The 21,797-nt window shown below is 41.2% G+C and overlaps 2 protein-coding genes across 2 annotated transcripts in view; both read left to right on the top strand.

The window, feature by feature from the left end:
• Positions 1–5,748, top strand: part of LOC102382232 (V-type proton ATPase subunit S1-like) — a 98,318-nt gene extending 92,570 nt beyond the window's left edge. Inside the window, exon 10 of the mRNA XM_025205166.1 lies at positions 3,921–5,748. Within this exon, the coding sequence (XP_025060951.1) occupies positions 3,921–4,130 (210 nt within the window). The 3' untranslated portion in view covers positions 4,131–5,748. The remainder of the gene's footprint in view (positions 1–3,920) is intronic.
• A 3,269-nt stretch (positions 5,749–9,017) lies between these two features.
• Positions 9,018–21,797, top strand: part of SLC13A1 (solute carrier family 13 member 1) — a 93,076-nt gene continuing 80,296 nt past the window's right edge. The window contains exons 1-2 of the mRNA XM_025205182.1: positions 9,018–9,211; positions 9,652–9,774. The gene's annotated coding sequence lies outside the window, so the exon portion shown is untranslated. The remainder of the gene's footprint in view (positions 9,212–9,651; positions 9,775–21,797) is intronic.

Below are 21,797 nucleotides of genomic sequence, written 5' to 3'. Positions count from 1 at the left end.
CAGCAGTCAGCATGATTGGGACTCACCACCCCCAGTCACTGACTGATGTCAACAGGGGGGGCACCAGTCGCCCATGTCCAAAATCCACCAATAATCTATGTTGCAGACCCTTAACTCAAGCAGTTATTAACAACAATCTAGTTTGCAAAGAGCTGTAACTCAGAGGGGTCTCCTGCTTGTTGGTTCTTCACAGACAAAGATGTTAGGCAGATAACTGCCCACACCGATTGCAGGCCTGCTGGTGACTAATCAGTCCAATTGCAAAGAAGCAAATCCTGCTGCAATGGTTACACATGTGTGGCTGACTGCTGCTCAATGAAGGTGTATTTTTCTCCTACTCCTCTTCGCCTTGATGCTGGCTCTGCACTGACATTCAAAGAAGGCTGTTGGCTTTTTGATTTCGAGCTGCCAGGCATCATGATCTGCAGCCTGTTTCCCACAGTTTGTGGTCAGTACTGCAGGCAGAAAATGACCTCTTCAGAGTATCCTTGAAGTGCTTGTGTGGGGCCTTTCTTTTGCATTTCCCCATCATCAGTTCCCTGTACAGCATGGCCTTTGGTAAGCAGTTGTCATCCATCCAGGCTACCTGCCTGCCCCACCACAGCTAAGTCTGCAGGAGAATTGCTTCAATACTGGTAGTATTGGCTCTTTGTAGCACCCCCACGTTGGTGACATAGCCCTGCCAGCAGATCTTGAGAATGGTGAGGAGGCAGCACTGATGAAAGCACTCAACGAGGTGTACATAGTGGAGATATATGACCCATGACTCAGCACTGTACAGTAGGGTGAAGATAGCAACAGCTCTGTACACCTTGGCTTTGGTCTGTCCTGTAGGCTGTGACTATTCCAGACCTGTTTTTGAGTCTGTTGAAGGCACTGCTAGCTTTTCAGAATCTGTTGTCTACCTTCTTGTCAATTGTGGTGTCATATGAGATGACACTCCTCAGGTAGGTGAGCTGCTTGACAGCATTTAGCTTGGTTCCTTCAATAGTCATCTTTGGTGGCACATAAGCGTGGCTGATAAAGCTGGAGCTGGCTGATAAAGAACTTCAGTATTCCTCAGACTCTTGGTAAGTCCAAAGAGTGGTCATGTGCTACAGATCAGGTTGGGTGTAGGCCACCAGGGCACAATCATCTGCAAACTGAAGTTCACAGATGAGTTGCAAGGTCTTTGTGTAAGCCTATAGCTGTCTGAGATTGAAAAGGTTTCCACCTTCCTGGAAGCAGATGCAGGCACTTTTCTCACCTTCCCCAAGATTGTCCAATGCTTGCTGCAGCATCTTGGAAAAGAAAATGCTGAACAAAGTAGGGGTGAGTGCACAGCCTTGCTCAAATCCACTGGAGGTCAGAAAGGGACACAAGAGGTTGCTTTTGTACTTGATCTGCCCACGCTGACTGTCATGGAGTTGTCTAACCATGGTGAAAAACTTAGTTGGGCATCCAAGCTTCTCGAGAATCTTCCAGAGGCTATTTTGGTTTATAGTATCAAACGCCTTAGTAGGATCAATGAAGGTGATGTACAGCCCCTTGTTCTACTCCCAGCACTTTTCCTGTATCTGTCTGAGCACAAATACCATATCAATTGTGCCTCTGTTTGCTCTGAAACCACATTGGCTCTCTGGGAGGACCTCTTCTACTATGGCGGGCACCAGCCTGTTGAGGAGGATTCTAGCTTAAATCTTCCCGGTGAGGAACACAAGGGTGATCCTTCGGTAGTTGGAACAGCCTGACGTGTCCCCTTTATTCTAGTAAAGGGTGATGATTACAGCGTCATGCAGATCTTGTGGAATTTTCCCTTGCTCTGAGCAGGCTATAAAGAGTTCATGGAGCTTGAAGTGCAGGGCAGGACTGCCGTATTTCAGGGCTTCAGGTGGAATTCCATCAATTCAAGGGGTTTTGTTGCTTTTTATCTGGTTGATAGCAGTAAAGGTTTTTTCCAGTGTAGGATGCTCATCTAGTTACTCCTTGACAGGCAGTTTCTTGACTTGGCAGAAAGGTATACTGTGCGTTCAGCGCTAAATAGAGTTTGAAAGGGCTCAGACCATCAGTCCATGACAGAGTCTTTGTCAATGAGTAGGGTTCAGCTGTCAGAGCTCCTCAGCGGGCTTTGGATCAGGAAGATGGGGCTGTAGGCAGATTTCAGTGCTTTGTAGAATAGTCCACCATCTGTTTTGGATATCACACAGTTTCTGTCAAAGGGTGTTACATGCCTGGCAGTAAGCTGCCTTCCTCTCGGCTAGCTGGCTGTGCTAGAAAGGCTTGATGAGTGGTCCTCATTTTTGGGAGCAGGTCTTGGATGTCTTTGTCATTTTCATCAGACCATTCTCAGTTTCTCTTAGTATTGAGCCCAGCAATCTCCTTGGTAGTCTCCAAGACAACTTACTTGATGTGTTCCTAGAGTCCATCAGGTGAGGTGCCTGCAGTATGGGATTAGTTTTCAAGCTTCGACTGAAGTGTTGCTTGAAATTTTTGTTGGCAAGATTGATTTTGCAGCTTTGAAACATCAGATTTCTTTGGGGGGTTGCCTCTGTGCTTAAACTGAGGCTTGAAATGGAAGGACAACTTGGAACGAACGAGTCGGTGGTCAGTATAACAGTCAGCACTAAGTATTGCTCTAGTGTGCAGCATATCCCCAAGATCACGCTAATGCACCAAGATGTAATCTATCAGGTGCAAATATAGCTACAGCTATGATATATTTTACCTTCTCTGAAATTGTTTTTATGAATTATGCCAAGCCTCATTAAAATGCATAATTCAGCCCTAGAGAGAATGAAAAAAAGCAAATTTCTCTGGTGGACTCTTTACTCTTACCATCTCAAGTGAATTTGGCCTTCAAACTGGATAATAAACAAAAGGGGAAAAGCCCTCTCTGACTACCTAGGACTCAAAAACACTTTTCTCTTTGGAAACCTATTTTTATAGCATCTGCTCCAGCATTGTTCACTTAGCACTGTCAATACAAACAACATGTTGCTACCAGTATATCATGCAATAGTTCAACAGGAGGCAACTTTTTGGCAGGCCCCCCCGCTGCCCTGTACCCTCCTGGAGTGCCACTCTTCTCCCTTTACTCTGCCCAGTCTGCTGCTCTGCTTTCTGGTCCCTAGTCTGTAATTCTGAAGGTTAAATGCACAATGGAAACAGCAAAAAGGGATGCAGTGATTATGTTTTTATTATTCACTGTTCCCATGAACTGCTGTAGGGTAGCCAATCTGGTACAAGTGCCGCAAAAGGTATGGGCAGCATTGCACATATTGAAATAATTATATGAGGGACAAAGTATCTTGTTTTTTTGCTTAGTGGTAGGGAAGGGTGGTTCAGAGCAATATACAGTGTGTGCATGTGTCATAAGTCTGGTAATATTTAATATTTTCCTTAAAGCCCAGTTTCTGGAATTAGGTTTCATTTTAAGGCAAGCTTCTAAATCCTCATAGGGAAAAGCTGGAAAACAAGTACCTACATACACAAATGCCAGATGACAAATTTGCAAAAAAAATGACTCAGTTTTTAAAATTTACATCTTATGGTGTTTAAACCAGTCTCATATTTTTGTATTTTTGGGCGCCCTGACTTATATTTTTGAATGTTTGGGCTTGACCATTCTGAATCAATTAATCTATATCAGCTAGCTTTAGAACTAGATCTGTTTGTATTCTTTGAAATGTTACCTTTAAACTCTCAGAAACTGGAAGCATAATTTTCCTCTTGTCAGATGAATAGCTCTCATGCACCTGTAGCTTCTTGGGAGGTGAAAGGAATTGAAAAATCATTATGGAAGAAGAGTCTGTGATCAGATGCAGTTGAGATACTCAGTAACTTGTTGGCTGACAGGTTTTTTTTAATGAACATGTATATCTTCAAATAAGAAAGTGTAATATAAATTCATTTAGGCTTGCCTATCATTTTCTCATTTTTAGATTCAAGGCTTCAGTGTTGAAAACAACTGGTTTTCCTATGCAAGTGACTGTACATCGTTCTTCTCCCCTGGAATTTGGATGGCCTTGGTGACATCAATAATTTTATTATGGATCTTGACCTATGGTATCCACATGATCATGCAGCTCACAACAAACAGTAGGTTTGATGATCCCAAAGGGCTTGCTCTGTCAGTTCCTCAAACAGAATAGCAATGGTTTGCTTTGAAGTGCCTCAACCATTTGCTATGAATAGCATGCGAGTTTTAGGTTCTTTCCACTTAATAATACATGTACATGGAGAATCATTGTTGGAATAGTTTAGTAAAACTACACAAATCTGAGTACTGAAATCTTTCTTGTAAAAATAAATAAATAAACAGCAACACAATAAGTCTGCTGTCTATTACCCATTTGTTAATAATTAGTTAATGAGTTAAAGATCTGAAACTAATAGTAGCCATGGGTCTCACCAGCCACAGAAAAGGTCAGTAAGAAGTGCCAGCATATTCATTATTGCTGTTATATAAAGGATGTCACTAAAGTTCTTTGAGACCTTTTGTTTTTTTAAAGAATATAAAGGGTCTATGCTGAAACTTCTAAGTTTTTCCATAAGCATAAGGAAGATTGCAAAGGATGCTAATTAGGCAAGAGGCAAAAAGGTGAAGATGCTAGCAGCAACTTCTGCAGAGACTTTAATGTGATGGGTGGAGTAACTGCTAGGAAGTGGTAGAGATGCAGAAAAGAAATAGAAGCATGTTTTAGAAATCATCTGCTTTTTAAAAGAAGGCACCATTATTCACATTACACTCCAGAGGGGGCAGAAACAGCCAAACAGCTACTTGTAAATTATTGCTCAATAGTTAAATGAAAGCAAAAATATTAAACTTCTTCAACATGTTCTAACATGACCAAATGTTCTACTGCAGGCAAGTCCTTAAAGTTAATTTTGATAAGCTAATTTTCTTACCTCTCCACCTTTTTAGCTATCCAGCTAATAGTTTGGTATAACCCTGAAGAAAAATGACATAACGTTACCAGGAAGTCACTGTGCCAGTGAAATATTGTAGTTTGATCATTCCTATGAAGATCCTGATCAGAGGTGTCAAAGTTCTGGCCCACGGAGCTGTATCACATAGCCCACAGGGCTCCTAAAGGGTCTGTGATTTTAGGGATGGGATGAGCAAGTGCAGGAGCAGGGCCTACCATTGAATTCCACTGTACACAGCCCCACTGGGACCTGCGTCAGTGGTGGAGGATGAGAAACAGCTGTGTTAACCCTGTGGTTCCCTGGTACCACTTGCCTTGTTACCACAACTGACAGATCCAGCCTAGGGGACCAAGGCAGTTTGACATCGCTGATGCCGATGACTTCAGAAGTCTGAGCCTGTTCAGACTGAATGCATATGCAGATTTCATAAGTACTATATCCTCTCTCCAATCAAGCTGACTACTGACCTAATTCCTAAACTATACAAAAACTCTTTTGTCTTCATTGAAAATTAAGTCCATGTCAAGTTTGATGTCTGAATGCCTAACACATTGATATTCAAATCAAATCAACCGATTTTTGTTGCAATTTTTCACAAAAAGTTCATTTTATTGAACTTATAAAATTGAAATTGATAATTTTTTTAAAACATTTTGAATTCCAGTAGGCAAAATCAATTAGTGGGTTAGCACTTTCACTTTTGTTTTTGTGATAATTTTGATATAATTTGTGTAACAGTTGTCAATGGACTTGAAGGATGCTGACTCCCTGTTATATGAATCCAGACTTATGTAACCTTGGCCCATGTATATAAGCCAAGAAATAAAGAACAGTTTCTTACCATCATTTCTGTGTCATGGCTTTATTATTTAGTAGAAATCAATTATATCTCTTCCAAAAAGCAGATACTGAATCCTTCAGAGTAGATGAACCCAGAAGGGAGCCTAGCAGTAGACTAAATTGGGGGTTGTGGCATTTGATAATGTTCCTGGAAGCATTTGGAACCACAGAGAATTTGGAAAATGAAATCTTCCACACTGGTCTGTGGCAGGCATGGAAACTCTATGATACTCTTCTGAGCAGGAGACAAAGAAAACTGCAAACTGTTGATAAAACATTGTCAAATAGTGTTCTTTGATCCACCCAAGAAAGTCAAACGAGGACTCATTTGCTTTCCAAGAAGCTAGCTGGCAAGTGAAACAATTGAGCCATATAAGTAACTTATTTTTGGAAAGGAAATCATGTGAATATGTATTGGATTTGGAACCTCTTGTTGAAAGCTCTGGAGCAGGAAATGATCTAGGAAGTTAGTCTTTAGAACTGAAATGTCTAGGAATTACAAAGACCGCTTCAGAAGAGACCCTGGGTTATGTGAGAGAAGGCTTATGTGCTGTACTTGCAGTACTTAGAAAAGAAGTTGAATGTGGTATAATGCTTTCCCTTACCTGAGGGAATAGGCCAAGAGTATATACTACCTGAGTTACAGTTCATTTCATAAATTCTTTCCAGCCTGGTTCAGCTATGACCACCTTGTCTTTTGGATTAGGTAAAATGTCACAGCCCAGGGGAAATCAATGAAAATATTACCATTGACTTCAGTGAGGTCAGGACTTCACTCTTGAGGTATAACCTTGACAGCGATCTAGGTAATAAGGAAATTCCAGCATAATATGTCACTGCATTTATGCACTATATGTTGTCCTGAATAAAATGTATGTCAGTAAAGTAGAAGGCTTGTCAGGTGAATCCTGGTTGCATAACTCAGGTTGCATAATTCAGCATGTAATGCTGGTGCCACTTGTGAAAACATGCCTGTTTTGTAAGTTCTTCCAACTCTTAGGCGTATCTGGAGAGTAAGAGTACCTCAATAGAAGAGATTTCCCTGGGGCCTGAGAGCACTAGTTCAGACCCCTAGAAAGTACAAAATGATTTGGGGGATGGGAGTCAGGGAAGAATAGTTTTTAAAAAATATGAACATATACTTTCTCTTTAAAAAATAAAAATACAAGAAAGTTTAAAAAGGAAAAACGTTAAAAATGAGCAGAGATGGGAGTATGATTTTTGTCTTAAAAAAAATTAAAAATCAGGGAGAAGATTAAAATGAAAAAAATGAAACTATTTTTTTTCACAAATATTTCATTACAAAACAAGAAGTGGCCAGAGAACATGAGGCGCTAAATACATTTAAAGGGGAAGCAGTATGACTTTGTATATTGAGCACTGAAGTGGGATTCCAGAGGCCTGGGTTTTACTGCTCTGACATTCATTTCCCAGGTGACCTTGAGGAAGTCACGTCATTTCTCTGTGCTTTGGTTTCTCCATCTGTATCTTAGGGAGAAAGTATTTTAACATGTACTGATGAGGTATAATACAACACAGGGTAATTACAGAAATAGGCAACAGTTAAAACTTTAAAAATAGCATTTGAGAGGATTTACGTGCATGTCTGAAATTTAAGTATGTGGTAAAACAAGAATCATTAGCTGAATAGCTTCCCATCCCTACTGACAAAAGAGAAAACTCATTGCAGCTGAAACTTGCCCACCACTGGGTGGTGTCATATAGGATGTTTGTTACTTCCTCACCAACCAGTTCAGAAGCCAGGTAGTGGAGTGCCCATAATTTTTCCAGTGCATGAACAATACAATCTGAGGTCAATAGAGACTAAACTAGGGCAGTCAGAACCTGGAAAAGAGCAGAAGGAACAGATCCGAGGCAGTATCTTATAAGACAGCAATGGGGGGGAAGGTTGACAACCTGGGAGATGCAACAGAAAGTCTGAGATGCAAGGATTGCTGTTGCAAGCATGAGGCCAGTAGTAGTCTGAGCAGCAAATATAGGGTAGTGCACAGAAAATTGACAGACACTGTAGGTGCTTCTATATGTGCGATTAGCACAGAGCAATAAACTCCGGTGCTTATTGTGTTGGAGTTTATTGCTCCAGGGTACTGCATTTGAATTTGCACCTGGGACCACAGCACATCGAGCTGAGTCAGAGCAGCCCCAGCTGGCAGGGTGCCTGGGGGGTCAGCCTGCCAGCCTGAGGATGCTCTGACCTGGCCCAACATCCTGCAGAGGGGCTGTCTGGGCCATAAGGGTATTCCACTGAGGGGGCTAGCTGGCAGGCAGCCCTCACACTGAAACACCCTTGTGTCCTAGCCAGCCCCATTAGCATCTACACATATGTTGCTGCATGCTAATGAACTGTGCCATAGGACAATACTTGCATTTACAAGTACTAACCTGCAGCAAAGTTAACTAATTTCCTGCAGCCTAATAGGGCCATGTGTGTAGACGTTGAGACTTTACTGCATAGATAATTAGGCAGCTTTGCAGTAAACATCTCGTGTATGAGTTATGTTAAGACTCAGTTACTTTTACATGCCTATGCTGCACTGTCACAACGAGTTGTGTTTCAGACTGTTTGGTTTCTCCTTAAAGACACCACTGAAGCAAGTGTATGCTAAAGGGCATTTGCACCTTTTGTTTCAGAGTGCCTTAGTAAAATAATTCTCTGTTGTTTCCTTGGAATCTGTGGCTTTTGGGAACCCAGCAAATGCTTAATCCAGTCAAATCTCCTCTTCTGTGGTGCCTGCTTCTGAACATAGAGCACACTAGATTAAGAACTGACATATTACAACATTCATAACAACACCTGGCACTGGGGTCATTTACAATACAAAAAAGATTTTTTGTAAAGTCTCTTGAAATGGTTTAAAACTGCTTGGAAATGGGACACATTTTTGTAAAAATGATCTAATTTGAGGGGTCAAACTTTTAAATATTTTTACCAGCTAAAATGCTGGCAATTGCCCAGGGTGTTTCAAAATCTTTAAAGGAAGGAAGACAGGCATTTTTTTTGTTGGTAGGCATATTGAAAGAAGATTCTCCAGTCATGCTAATATATTCCTATCAGACCTGTTATTAACAGAGAAATAGGGATGAAAGAGCGGATTCTTCAGGGTTGAGATTAAAAAAAAAAAACCCTGAAAAAATAACTAAGGAGCGAAGAACTTGCCAAGGGGTGGCTCTCAACTGTACTGGTATGTAAGTGCAACCTCTCTCTACCTGCTTGCGCCAGTAGGTTAGTATCCCTATTGTGTGGGTGGAAGAAATAGTTACTTCAAAGAGCATCAAAGACCAAAGCACCTGCTCTTGATTTTCTGTAAATTAAGCTGCTTCTAGCTTACAGCTATCACATTCCAGGATTTTAAAACTTCACTGGGCCTTCCTATAAGTGTCCAGTTTGATTATAGATTCCTCACTCTATACTGAATGGACTTCTCTGTAAATCCAGGATCTGGTATGTTTTTGAATTATTATTATTATTGTTATTTATTTGGGGTTTTTTAAAAACCTTTTCTCAGACAATCTTTATTATTGCAGAAAATGGTTTACTGAATCATCATCTCTTTATCTTTTTGCACATTTGTATCAAGTGATGTGAGAACCCAGTAGAAGAGTGTTACACCAGCTTCTAATCTGTTTTAATATTATTTGAACTAACTGGAAGGAAAAAGCATTGTCTAAAACTATAAAGTCAAATGCTACCTTTGATATACATGTGCAGCTCCTATTAGTAAATGGGAATTCTGTGTGAGTATAAACAACTGCTTAAAGATATTTTTGGAGGGAAGATGTATGTTGAATATTTTCTAATGTAATAGTTGTATTTATCCCTTATATACTGCTTTTCAATAAGGGACCTCAGAGTAATAATTAATTTTTGTTTTAATTTTACAGATGGGAAAAACTGAGTCACAAAGATTGAGTGATTGCCCAGAATCAAAACAGCACATCATTGAGAGTCAGAAACCCAAGCCACCCTCCACTTCTGTGTCTACTTGCCTGTCTCCTTTCAGTGAAGTAGGTAGCCATTCTACTGAAAGGAATTTTTATTGAATAAGAATCTCAGATTCCTGATCACTGTTCAGCAAGACTTGTCTCTAAGCCTTGCGTACAATTCAGTCACCTGTGTGTGTTAGAACAGCCTCAGGACAGCTTCCACTTTAGGCTTTGTTACAAAGATCTTTATTCATTGCTGACAAAATCTTGAAGGCAGCATGATGTAGTTCTGGTCCCTTCCCAACTTTCTGTTTGTATGAGGAGGATCAATCAAGGTTAAATTAAGGTTGTCCAGGGCCCTAAATAGATCATGATGTGGTTCCCACCATGGCTTAGCTCTTGTGCTTATAATGCCAATGTCTTTTCACTGTCCTTGCATGGTGCAGTCAGTGGCGTTGGCTGTTTGCTTCTCCCAGGAGGGGGATGTAAAAGCCCTATGCTTTTACAAGTGATATCTGGGGGTTTCCTCCCCCTGATAATCAAGTATGGCAGCAAAAGGGATAACCAGCACTTATTTCTGTAGTTACTGAGAGTCTTCGCACACAAACCCACCTCCTAGTGCATTGGGTCTTGGCACTCTCTCACCAGTGAAATGCATAGTGAAATTTATACCTCTGAGAAATACTGTTTCATGACATATGCAGACTCAGGCAAATGCAGCTGTAATAGTTATACTTGGGTCATATTTTAAATGTTTTCTTCACAATGACAAGAGCTAGAGGTTTCATTTTTAATTAAAGCTGAGATTCCAGTATTGTCACATTACTGCAGAGACAGAAGGCAGCAGGCCAAGGCTGTAGTTCTGTGCTTTACAGCATTCATAAAGCAACAGAATCAGGGCCCAAAGGATATGAAAAAAGGCAAAGCAATTCCATTTTTATTTGAGTGAATATTCATTAGAAAAAATGAGACATTCACCCTGTTTTACTTATAAGTTAACTGACTAGAACTGTAGTTACAAAATAAGCATACTGCTTTAGCCTGTATAACTTGTATGGCCTATTCATAGAATCATAGAAAGTTAGGGCTGGAAGGGACCGCAGGAGGTCATCTAGTCCAACGCCCTACCCAGAGCAGGACCAGGCCCAACTAGATCATCCGAGCCAAAGCTTTGTCAAGCCGGGTCTTAAAAACCTCCAAGGACAGAGATTCCACAACCCCAGCAGCATGATTGATGGGTTTATGTCAGAGTTTCCACTGACTTACAACCTACTGATATTTTTGGGAATACACTAAGTAGAATTTAGCTTTCAATGTTTCATTGCCTTCTGTTGGATTACATAGAGCATTTTCAGCTAACAATTGATACATAGATACTGAAAGGAGAGGGGAAAAACTGGGCTTGGGGGTGGGAGAGAGAGAGAAATGACTGCCCCGATTTTGTGTGGGAAATGGAAAATTGCACATTTCCCAAATTTAGCTTGATCTCAATTCTGCCATAGTTTCCTATTCAAAACACTTTGTAATCAAAAGGGGTTGTGATCAATATAGCAGGACAGAGAATTGCTTTGGTAATCCAAGTAAATCAACTAAGGAATGACAGTTAGATTTTCTACAGTTTGAAATCCAAAACTTGTTCCTGGATTAAGATACTGCACAAGTTGGTGCATATGGATTTGAGGAAAAACTGGATTTGCCTAATGCACAACCTCAGAAATATTACCTGCTGCATGTTGGTTAGCCTTTGGTTAACTTCTGTGAGCTAAGTACTTCTACCACCATATCAGAAAGGTGAAGGATGCCTTCCATCAGGTCACTGTCTTCATCTGGCATTACCAAAGGTTTCATTTCAAGGATTAGGCAAGATTGTGTGTTATTCATTAAGCAACATTTGAATCTCAGCTAATCAGCGGTGTACAAATCACTTACAAAACCAGGAATGGATTTGGTTACTTTGCAACTGGAGTCTCATTTGAAAAACTGCTTATGATTGGAAGTTACAAAGCCATCAGTTTTATTGCCAGTACATAAACTTAAATTGGTATTGTTGTATGTTGTTTTCTCCCTGAAGTCTTTAGTCCAGCACTTTATCTGAGAGAAAAGATGTGCTCTGATAAGCTCTGAACCATATGCATAAAGGTATCATACATAATAGAGAAGAGGAATTAAATATGCACAGTATGGAGCTATAATAAAAAATCATTTTATGCCTGTTGATAGTTATTGGTTAAGGACCAATGGTGTATTTGGGTGCTGTACCAGATGCTGGAAGATAGTCTGTTGCCCAAGGGCCTTGCAGTTTAAACAACTGCTTATTAAAAATGTTTAAAGTAGCTATGGGATAGAAAATGTAGAGACATAGGGCTAAATCCTATTTTACTTTATGTGCCTAAACAGCATATTCAGGGTCATGTAACTGCAGTTTTGGGGACTTACACCGTTTCAGATTCTATTTCACTCTGTGGCAACACAGAATCAACGTGTATGCATAGCTACTGGAGAGGAGGAGGAATGAAGAGTCCTCACATACTGTACGCAGTCCAGTAGTCTAGTGGTTAGGGCACTTTTCAGGGTGCAGGAGTCCCAAGTTCTAGGCCCCTAGAAGAGATTCATTTGGCCTATTTTCCAGTGAAGTACTCTGATCACTAGGTACGAGTTAGATATTTTCCAAGCCCATATCCAGCTCTGCAGTGGACATAGAGTGCATATAGCAGTATATGATTGAATCTGCACAAGTAAATACTATGGAGGCAGGAATAATTTGGTCAAAATACTAAAGCTAGCTTACTTTTGAAAAATGCCATAGGTTCTTGAGGGAAAAGACCTTTTTTAAAAAAAAATGATATCATCAGTTCAGAGGGTAACTAGCCTAATATCACAGTGCCCGCAACACTCAGGTAGTAGTTCATCAGTGATTTGGAGAGATATGCCAATGCATGGTACAACTACCTGAGGCATAGAGTGACCATATTTCTTCCCAAGTCATAAAATAGGACGCTACACTCCCCACTCTCAGACATACTCAGCTGTTTTTGTGTTCCAGTCTCAGTTCAGCGCAAAGAGGGGGGAGGGTGTGGAAGTTGGCAGAACAGTGGGGGGGGGGCGGGTAGCACTGTGGGTTCCTGAAGGGCTGGCGAGTGTGTGTGTGTTCACGTGCATGCAAAGCACTGTGGGATCCTGGAGGACTGGCATTCCCTATCGCACTCTCTGACTGGAGAGTATCACTACTCCTGCATTTCCACTGAAAATAGGACAGCATTTGATAAAACCAATGACAAAGTCTGACCCTGTTAGCTTGTAAAAGCTGGGCCAAAGCTGGTATAGTTGGAGACCGGTAAGTCAGGACCTAATTTTTCTATATTCTATCTTGTCTTTCAAACTCACCACAGAAGGAAGCACTTGTTACTAGGCTCTATTTATTGACAATTTAGCAATGTACCTGAATGGAGCAGTGGTCAGAATCTAGCCTCTTCTAGAAATTGCTCGGCCTCGAATTTGTGTGCATTTAACTGAATTTCAAACATCTGTTTGGGTGAATTCCAATTGACCTTGAAAAGGCAGGTATAGCCAGCATCCTTTAACCTATGTAGGTGGCTTAAAATAAAGAAACACTAGAACCACACAACATCCCTCAAAGAATGGGAGTGTTGACTCTTTGTAAACATGTCAAATTGTGAGAAAGTTTAACAGCCATTGACTGGAAAAAGAAGAGGAAGTAAAATAGTCATTTAGTCTAGCCCAGAGGCGGGCAATTATTTCAGGCGGAGGGCCGCTTACTGAATTTTGGCAAGCCATCGAGGCCCGCATGACAGGCAGCCAGGGGCAGATATATATTAATTTTCTAAATTTTTTAGGAGCCCTGCTGGCCGGATAGAATGGCCTGGCGGGCCGCATTCAGCCCACGTGCCGCGTTTTGCCCACCCCTGGTCTAGCCCCTCTCTTGTTCCTGTCTGATGGGAACACAAAAGCTGCCTTTTGTAAACCAGGAAATCACTATTGTGTTCCTTGCTACCTTTGTAAAATGAGACATGTAGGCATATGAATAATATATGGTGTTAAATAGAGCATGAAAATAGAGTTAAGCTTTCTAATATTTCCTTTTTGTTCTGGGTAAAGCATAAAATCTGGGAAAATGAGCTGTACCCTGACCTGCTGCAGGATCAGGTTGGCCCACCTTCTGATGTCTTGCTTTCCAAGTGCATGGGAAGTAAGATGTCCTTTCTCTATGAGCAGGTATTAGGCAAGTGGTGGTCCTTGTGGTCCTCTGAGTTGAAGGATTGTGCTAAGTAAATATGTACAGTGACATCAGCATCTTGTAGAGGACTGCAAACACCCTAATCCACTGTAAACAGGAGAGCTGATCCTATGGTTGAGCCTGCTCCGGCATTACTTTCATTCCTTCTGCTTGTGGAAACATGGCCCCTGGTAAACATTTTCAGAGGGAGTACTCACTTTGTAAGAGAAAACTCAGTGTAATTGAGGGCTACAGAATCCTATCACAAATATGATAGAATTGATATGACTGCAATGTCTACAACTGCAAAAAGTCAATTTTCTCTGTTTGTAAATAAGGCTGCACTTCCTAGCTTGTCCTTCCTGTTTGGTGACCCAGTTGCTAAAAAGCTGAATATTCTGCTCAAAAGCAGTTGGCAAGTGCAGAGCAGGTCTGAGAGCTGCATAAGTACCATTTTAGGTCCCTTTCCACATGGAAAAGCTGCTTATTTGTTTAGGAAATAGGGGTTGCAATGCTTAACTTGTGACATTTCAATCATTTCCATGGCAACTGATTCTAAAAGAACAAACTGGAGGATCAAATAATAGGTTGCAAACTGGAACTCTGAAAATGTTACCAGGAACCCTGTGACGTTCCACTTTAAAAACTTGCTTATTACTTTAGTTCTTACCTTTCAGATTTCATCTGTATTAATTAAATGTTAATTTCATTGATGAAATAAATGTTGCAGAGGTGAGCAATTACAAACAAATCAACATAAATTTCTTGTAGATCCCAATGCAAACAAGCTGTGCACATGTCCTACGATGACAGACAAGGTCCAGGCATGGGGGTTTTTTCTACATAGCATCATCCAAAGAGGAGCCAAATTTTCAGCAAATGATGCATTGTGACAATATATGTACATGGAGAAGGCAGTACTTCTTTAAACTGTGGACCTGGTCCAAGCCCACTGAAGTCTATAGGAATCTTTCACTAGATTCCACAGACTGAGGATCAGGCCTTGTTTTAGAAAAGTACCATAGAATAATGCAGGATAGGCTGAACTGATGGGTGCACAACACATGATGAAGTAATAGTCCTCTGAACCCTGCTCTGATTAAGGCTATACTATTCACATTCACATCCATGAACTAGGTCTATTGATCTAGTAGGTTTTACTCCTCCTTTTTTCATGCAGTCAGAGAAAGGATTAGACTAATTTATACCTAGGTTTTTTTCTTCTGGTATGTGTGTTTCTATATTGCTTGTTCCATTTTCATCTGCTTGATCATGCATGCAGAGCAAAAAGAAGATGTAGTAGAGAAGTGTCAAATAGTTTATCATTAGTCCTTCAAGTATCACAGAAAGAAGCTGAGCCAGGCTAAAGTGGGGCTACTGACACGGAAAGAAATGGATGTTTTTGTGCAGACCTTTTGTCTTGCCATCACTGTCAAATTAGCCGTAAATTGCAGCTCAAAAACTATCTGCAACAAACTTGTGACGGAAAGGAGAACCAGTTTCACTTTTAACTGTTTTGTAAATGGCAGATAGTGAGTGAATCTCGTATGCACAATAGCCAGACTGAGGGGTGGTGACCAGGGCAACTGCCCTGGGTGTCACCTTTGGGGGGGGGGCAAAGTTTCAAAAATAGCTGCTGCTGCAGAAATGGCTGACAGAGTTTTCACAGTCTGCACCATGGCAGCGAGCACTGCCCTGCATGATGTGGCTGCCCTGGAAGTGGAGTTGTCCTGCTATGCCTCTGCCTGTGCAGTCAATTGTTCAGACAGCTCAGTGACTGTGAGGGGCCACATTTTCATATATGCCTTGTCTATAAATGTACTATTCAGGCCTATGAAGCTACTTGGAAAAGTGTTTCTCGCATCCCTCTGTCACTTCTCACATTTGCAAGGCTAGTGACCTGCCACCTAAGGCTATTGAAATATTAACAGGAGGGGTTATCCTTTGAAGCTAAGTCTGGAGTAACCATAGCACTAGTCACATTTTGGGATTTACTGTTTGGGTAGAGCAACCCAGGTATTTAGGCCAGCACTGACAGTAGTACTCTGCCTGGTCAACAATGAAGCCGGTGGGTGTTGTTCTAACCCCCTCTTCAGACCTTTGGTTTGTTTCCTGTTTTGGCTTCTGACCCTGAGTTCATATCCTGGCTGTTGTCTGTGACTTCTGCTCTTCAGCTCATATCTTTATTTCTACTCTAGTCTCAGGGGCATTTATACATACGTTTGTCTGCTCTGACATGCCAGAAATCCAGCACATTGGAACAGACTTGATTAATCAAGTCTGTGGACTATGCAAACTGATGTGCCTGGTATTGCATCACGCGCATTTGTATAAATGATGAAATGCACACCAGTGCTAAGAAAATGGCGGTGGTGTGCTTTGAAACTAAAACACCTTTGATGTGTTTTATTTCAAAAGCGCATCACCATTTTCTCGGTGCTGATGCACGTTGTGCCATGTATACACATGCATGCAACACAGTGCCAGGTGCTTTTAAAAGCGCCCAGCACTGCATTGCATACATGTGTGCATAGCTTGTAGCCCAATTTCAGACCTTAACCCTACCGGTGGAATGGGCCTATTCACCAACTAGTCCCTTATAACCACCATAATGCTCAACCTAGTGGATAATGAATGTCCTACATGATCTGTTCCTCTTTTCTTAGTCAAAAGCTGGGGTATGTTGAAAGGATCAACCATGATACACTTCAGGTTTCTCACATAGGCTTCCTTTCAACCATCAGAGAGCTCTACATTCTCTCTCTTTAGTCCTCTGTTTTGGCTGTATCAAAATGGAACTTAATTAGCTTTTCTTCATCATATTTGTATTTAAATGTATAGGCTCATTCTCTGTCTGGAGTGGCCACAATTGATACAGTAGATGACACAATGACATTAGAGGAGAAGCCTTGATCTCATTCTCAGTGCTGAGGTATTGCAGAAATCTTTACAGTAATAAAAATGGCCAGTCCTGTTCAGAGGTCTAGATTTCCTAGTTCTCATAGTGGACTTCAATCAGCCTAACATCTGCTGGGAGGGCATACAATAGTGCAAAGGCAATCCAATAAGTTTTTGGAGAGTATTGGGGGCAATTTCGTGGAGCAAGTGTTGGAGAGGCCAACTAGGGGCCATGCCCTTCTTGACCTGATGCTCATAAACAGGGAAGAATTGTTGGGTAATGGAGTAGTAGATGGCACCTTGGGCAGCAGCAACCATAAGATGATTGAGTTCTGGATCCTGAGAAAAGGAAGGAAGGAGAGCAGCAGAGTATGGACCCTGAATTTCAGAAAAGCAGATTCTGACAAACTCAGAGAATTGATGGACAGGATCCCCTGGGGGCCAGTCTGAGGGAGTAAGGGGTCCAGGAGAGCTGGCTGTACTTACTGAAGGTGCAGGAATGAACCATCCTGGTGTGCAGGAAGACTGGCAGTAAGAGCAATATAAACAGCTTGGCTTAGAAGGGAACACTTCAGCAAGCTAAAACACAAAAAAGAAGCTTACAAGAAGTGGAAACTTGGACAAACAACTAGGGAGGAGTATAAGAGTTTTCTGGGCCATGCAGGGATAAAATCAGGAAGGCCAATGCACAATTGACTTTTTGAAAACTATGGCTGGTGTCCCAGTGGACATCAGTAGAGTGGAAGAAGAAAAACCTACCTAACTCTGAAAAATAAAGATCTTAGCAACCTGTGATCCAGGAGTAAACAGCAGCATATAACTACAAAGGATTATTTTACACTGTTTTGATAATCCAGCATCCACTCTTCTGAGCCATAGTTTCTGGATCTTTTTTTTTTTTTTCATTTGGGCTAGTGAAAGAGACATTGCACTGGACTAAAATGAGAGAGTTGCTTCAGTTTAACTTAAATGGTACTTAAACCTTTTTTGGTGGGGGAGGGGATATCATCTGTTGTCCTAATTCTCCTGTCACTTTCAGGATAAATTGGGAGTAATTCCACTAAAGTCAATGAAATTATTTTCTTGTTAAAAATAAAAGTGGTTTAAGTTGGAGGAAAATCAACCCGTACTGGCACCTATACATGTGCAGCGAGGCTGCTCTATAATTACAGTGCGTCAAAGCAGACTCAACTAATCGAGTCTGCTGGAGTGTGGTAATTACCATGCTCCAGCAGACTCCAGTGTGTTTATATGCCTACACTGAAAAATGGCAGCAGGGGCACTTTAACTTAGTGGTTAAGCTTAACTTAGCTTTAGTTAAAGCTTCCCCACCACCATTTTTTAGCATTGAGACACTGATACAGAAGATGCTCTGAGAGCTGCTCTAATTAAAGCGACTCCCTCCACCCCCCAGCTCTCAGAGCACGTGTATAGATGCCCTACATGCCTAGCTTTCTAGATGCTACAGTAATACAAATAATAATAAGACAAGGTGAAGTAAAAAAGACAAGCCAACTCTGGATTGAGTGAGTACAGTGAGTTGGGGCTTGGCCCTTAAGGCTGTTAACAGACAAAAAACAAGACATGAATTTACAATACAGAGTACAGAAACCAAAACTTGGCTTGCAGACATGGAAGTCTGTTCAGGCTGAGTTACAGAAGAGGGAAATGGTAATCCCCATCCAAAGTGCTGATAGAATCACACCAAAAACTGAGAGAGATCTAGTTGCACTCGAGTTACCTTTATTATTACTAGCTATAATCTTCCTAGAAACAACCAACTATAATCACTGGTCAATGAAAAATGAGTTTGTCTGAAATTGTTAGAATTCACCTGCTTATTGCATGACAGGTCTAATATTTCTTTCACTTTCATGTAATTTAGGAACGCAAAGCAGCAAATAAGCTTTAGATTCCCATATCCTGTAAAACAACTATATGAGTAATAAGCATTTCTTATATGTGGAGAACTGTCCATTTCTGTGCCACTGGAAAAAATAAAATAGCTAGAAAATCATTTTTCCCCTCATCTTAGATGTTGTAGTCATGAATGCCATGTGCCCCCAGAAGCTGGGGGGCCACAACAAGCTCCCATAGGTGGCAGTGGCACTGCCAGAAGTGGGAGCATGGCGGTGGCAAGCAGGGAGCTCCTGCTGGTGTCCACGGCACTGTCAGCAGCAGGGGGTGGCGAGCGCCGACAAGTGGTCGGGGGCCACCTGCAGATGCCATCAATAGTGTTAGCGGTGGGAGAGGGGGTGGTGAGTTGGTGGCACCTTTTCACAGGGGGTGTACTGCCACGCTCAGGGGGTGCACGTGCACCTGTGTGCACTCCCTACACATTGCCAATGGTTTTAGTAGAAAGTAGTGGACCTGTTTGGGCTTTAGACCATCTTTTTTACCATTTCAAATTCCATTTAATGAACTTTTTGCTTGAAACACATATCTGCTTCAAATAGTGTATAAGTACAGTACTTGGAAGTGGGAAATCTACAGCATTTTTCATGTTTAGCTGCTCTTGAGAAATTGTGAAGCAAACCTGGTGAGTTCATTGCAAGAGTAATTTTTTTCAGCTTTTGTTTACTGAAGCTTCCACACAGCTGCTGCTGAGAACCATGTGGGAAAGCCAGCTGTTCTGCCATTTAAGTGGTTGGCAAGGTACTAGCATTTTATCCTTTTAGCTTGTCACTTCATCATATTGCATGATGATAGCATCATGATGATAAGCACCTGAAAGACAAATTGCCAGATTCACATCCTCCTGACATCTGCTGCTGTCTTTCAGGTTGTATGGCAGTTCCTGCATGGCTGAAAACCAATGAAGGAAGGTGTTTTGATAGCAGAACTGCCAAGGGAAATTCCAAATTCCTATTCATATCCATGTGCTAGATTTCCTCACCTGTCAGTTAATTATTTGAAAGAGGGGTTAAACAGCTTGCATAAAAGCTGTTTATAAGCATAAAAAAGCTGTTTATAAGCATAAAAGTTATGCTTATAAATCTGTGTTTACTCACCCAAACAAGGCAGAACTTCTGGGCACCCAGCAGTTTTTACTAAAAACATTGGCTTCCCAGATGCCTGAACCTTAGCATTAGTTGAGAGATCTCAGAGGTGTTAGTCTCTGGGCATGGGCCTGCAAGTAGGATGCCTGCCAAACATTTTGGAAACATCTGAAGCCCCAGATGGGGGTGGAGGAGGGTTGCTGGTAGTAGGACCACTTATGGTACTGGACTGACTCTTGGATTTGGAATTTGTTTTGGTTAATTTGGCTTGGAATACGGAAAATTTAAATTAAAAAAAATTCAGAGGTGTTGTGTCAATAATCTCAGAGACTTGTGCTTTACCATCACCCTAGCAAGCTGCAGTATGCTGAGTTGTAATGTTATTTTGTGTTGGCATCAACTCTCAGGATCATGCTGAGACGTATCTGCTAGGTGTTGTAGTCAATAGCTTTCCTTGTTCTTACACCCTGTTCTCAGACAGCATTTCTTAGTAAATTATTCCATTGTCTTATTGACTTTGCTATTAGAAAAATGTGGTGTTACATCAAATATTATATAGACAATCTCATTTTCATCTCTTCAAGTATTCCTCCTGGCTCATCATGCTAGTGCAGTCGCCCCCCTCCTTTTCCCCAGCATCTCAAACTGTATCAAATTCTCAAATGTCTCAGGCACACTCTTGTTTTCAGTAATCTTACAAGATGTTGATCTGAGAATTGCTGACTGTAGAAGTGGGTATAAACAAAAAATGGATAGATGCTCTGTAAACAGGCCTTATTGAAAGTATTTTTGCATCTTCTAACTGCCTCCATCCGTCCTCTATATTTAATCTCTTGCCATCCTTATACAGAGAATCACACTTTTCCTTTCAACTATCATTTGAGCAAAAAAGAATACTTCAAATTCAAGTTAAAATGTCTCCTTCCAAAAGTAATTAGAACTTAAGCAGCATGATATTAATTTTTCATTTTCATATCTGAAGAATGAATTAAAATTAACCAGATTTTTGAATCTTCATCAAAGATAAATAACCCAAAGTGTGCAAGTCTTGGAAAATCTAGGTAATTTGTTTTGGAAGACCCTGAAGCTCAACCCATGAGCCTACCCCCTCCTTCTGAAATTGTAATGGTTTGCCTGACTGTCTTCAAAAAAATTCACAGAGATAAAATTTGTTTAGCTGGAAGCACCACTTCCTGTTAACTAGAGAAGGGAAGCTTTGTCTTTAATCATAGTGCAACATTTGCTCCTCCATTGCAGGAGATGACATGTATTAACATCAGCCAGTCCAACAAGGGAATAGGTGGAGCAAAAAGGGAATGGAGGGGCGAGAAAGGAATCTGGAAAAGAAAAGCTAGATTGAATCCAGTGAGAGCTAATAAGAGACCAACAAAGGAGACAAAGTAGATGGTGATAATATATTCTGCCCTTGGTTAAGCCCTTCCTTCAGTTGCAGTAAACAAGGTTCCACTGATAGGAAATGCTCACTTTCCCTGACCAAAGTTAAAAAAACTGAAAGCCAGTGCAGGTTGCAAGCTGCAAGCGCACATTTACCTCCTAAATCATAGAATTATAGAAAATTAGGGTTGGAAGGGACCTCAGGAGATCATCTAGTCCAACCCTCTGCTCAAAGCAGGACCAGCCCCAACTAGATCATCCCAAGCAAGGCTTTGTCTAGCCAGGTTTTGAAAACCCCCAAGGACAGAGCTTCTACCACCTCTCTGGTAACCTCTTCCAGTGTTTTACTACCCTCCTAGTGAAAAAATTCTTCCTAATATCTAACCTAAACTTCTCTTACTGAAACTTGAGACTGTTGCTCCTTGTTTCCTTTTGGCCCAATCCTCCAATTCATCTAGGTCACTCTGAATCCTAGCCTTACCCTCCAGCATATCTACTATTCCCCCCAGCTTGGTGTCATCTGTAGACTTGCTGAAGGTGCACTCTATGCAATCTTCCAGGTCACGGATGAGAAAAAA

The sequence above is a fragment of the Alligator sinensis genome, unplaced genomic scaffold, assembly GCF_000455745.1.
Source record: "Alligator sinensis unplaced genomic scaffold, ASM45574v1 scaffold574_1, whole genome shotgun sequence".
NCBI classification, from domain to species: domain Eukaryota; kingdom Metazoa; phylum Chordata; order Crocodylia; family Alligatoridae; genus Alligator; species Alligator sinensis.
Note: the sequence above shows the minus strand (reverse complement) of the source record. Positions and strands in the feature narration are given on the sequence as shown.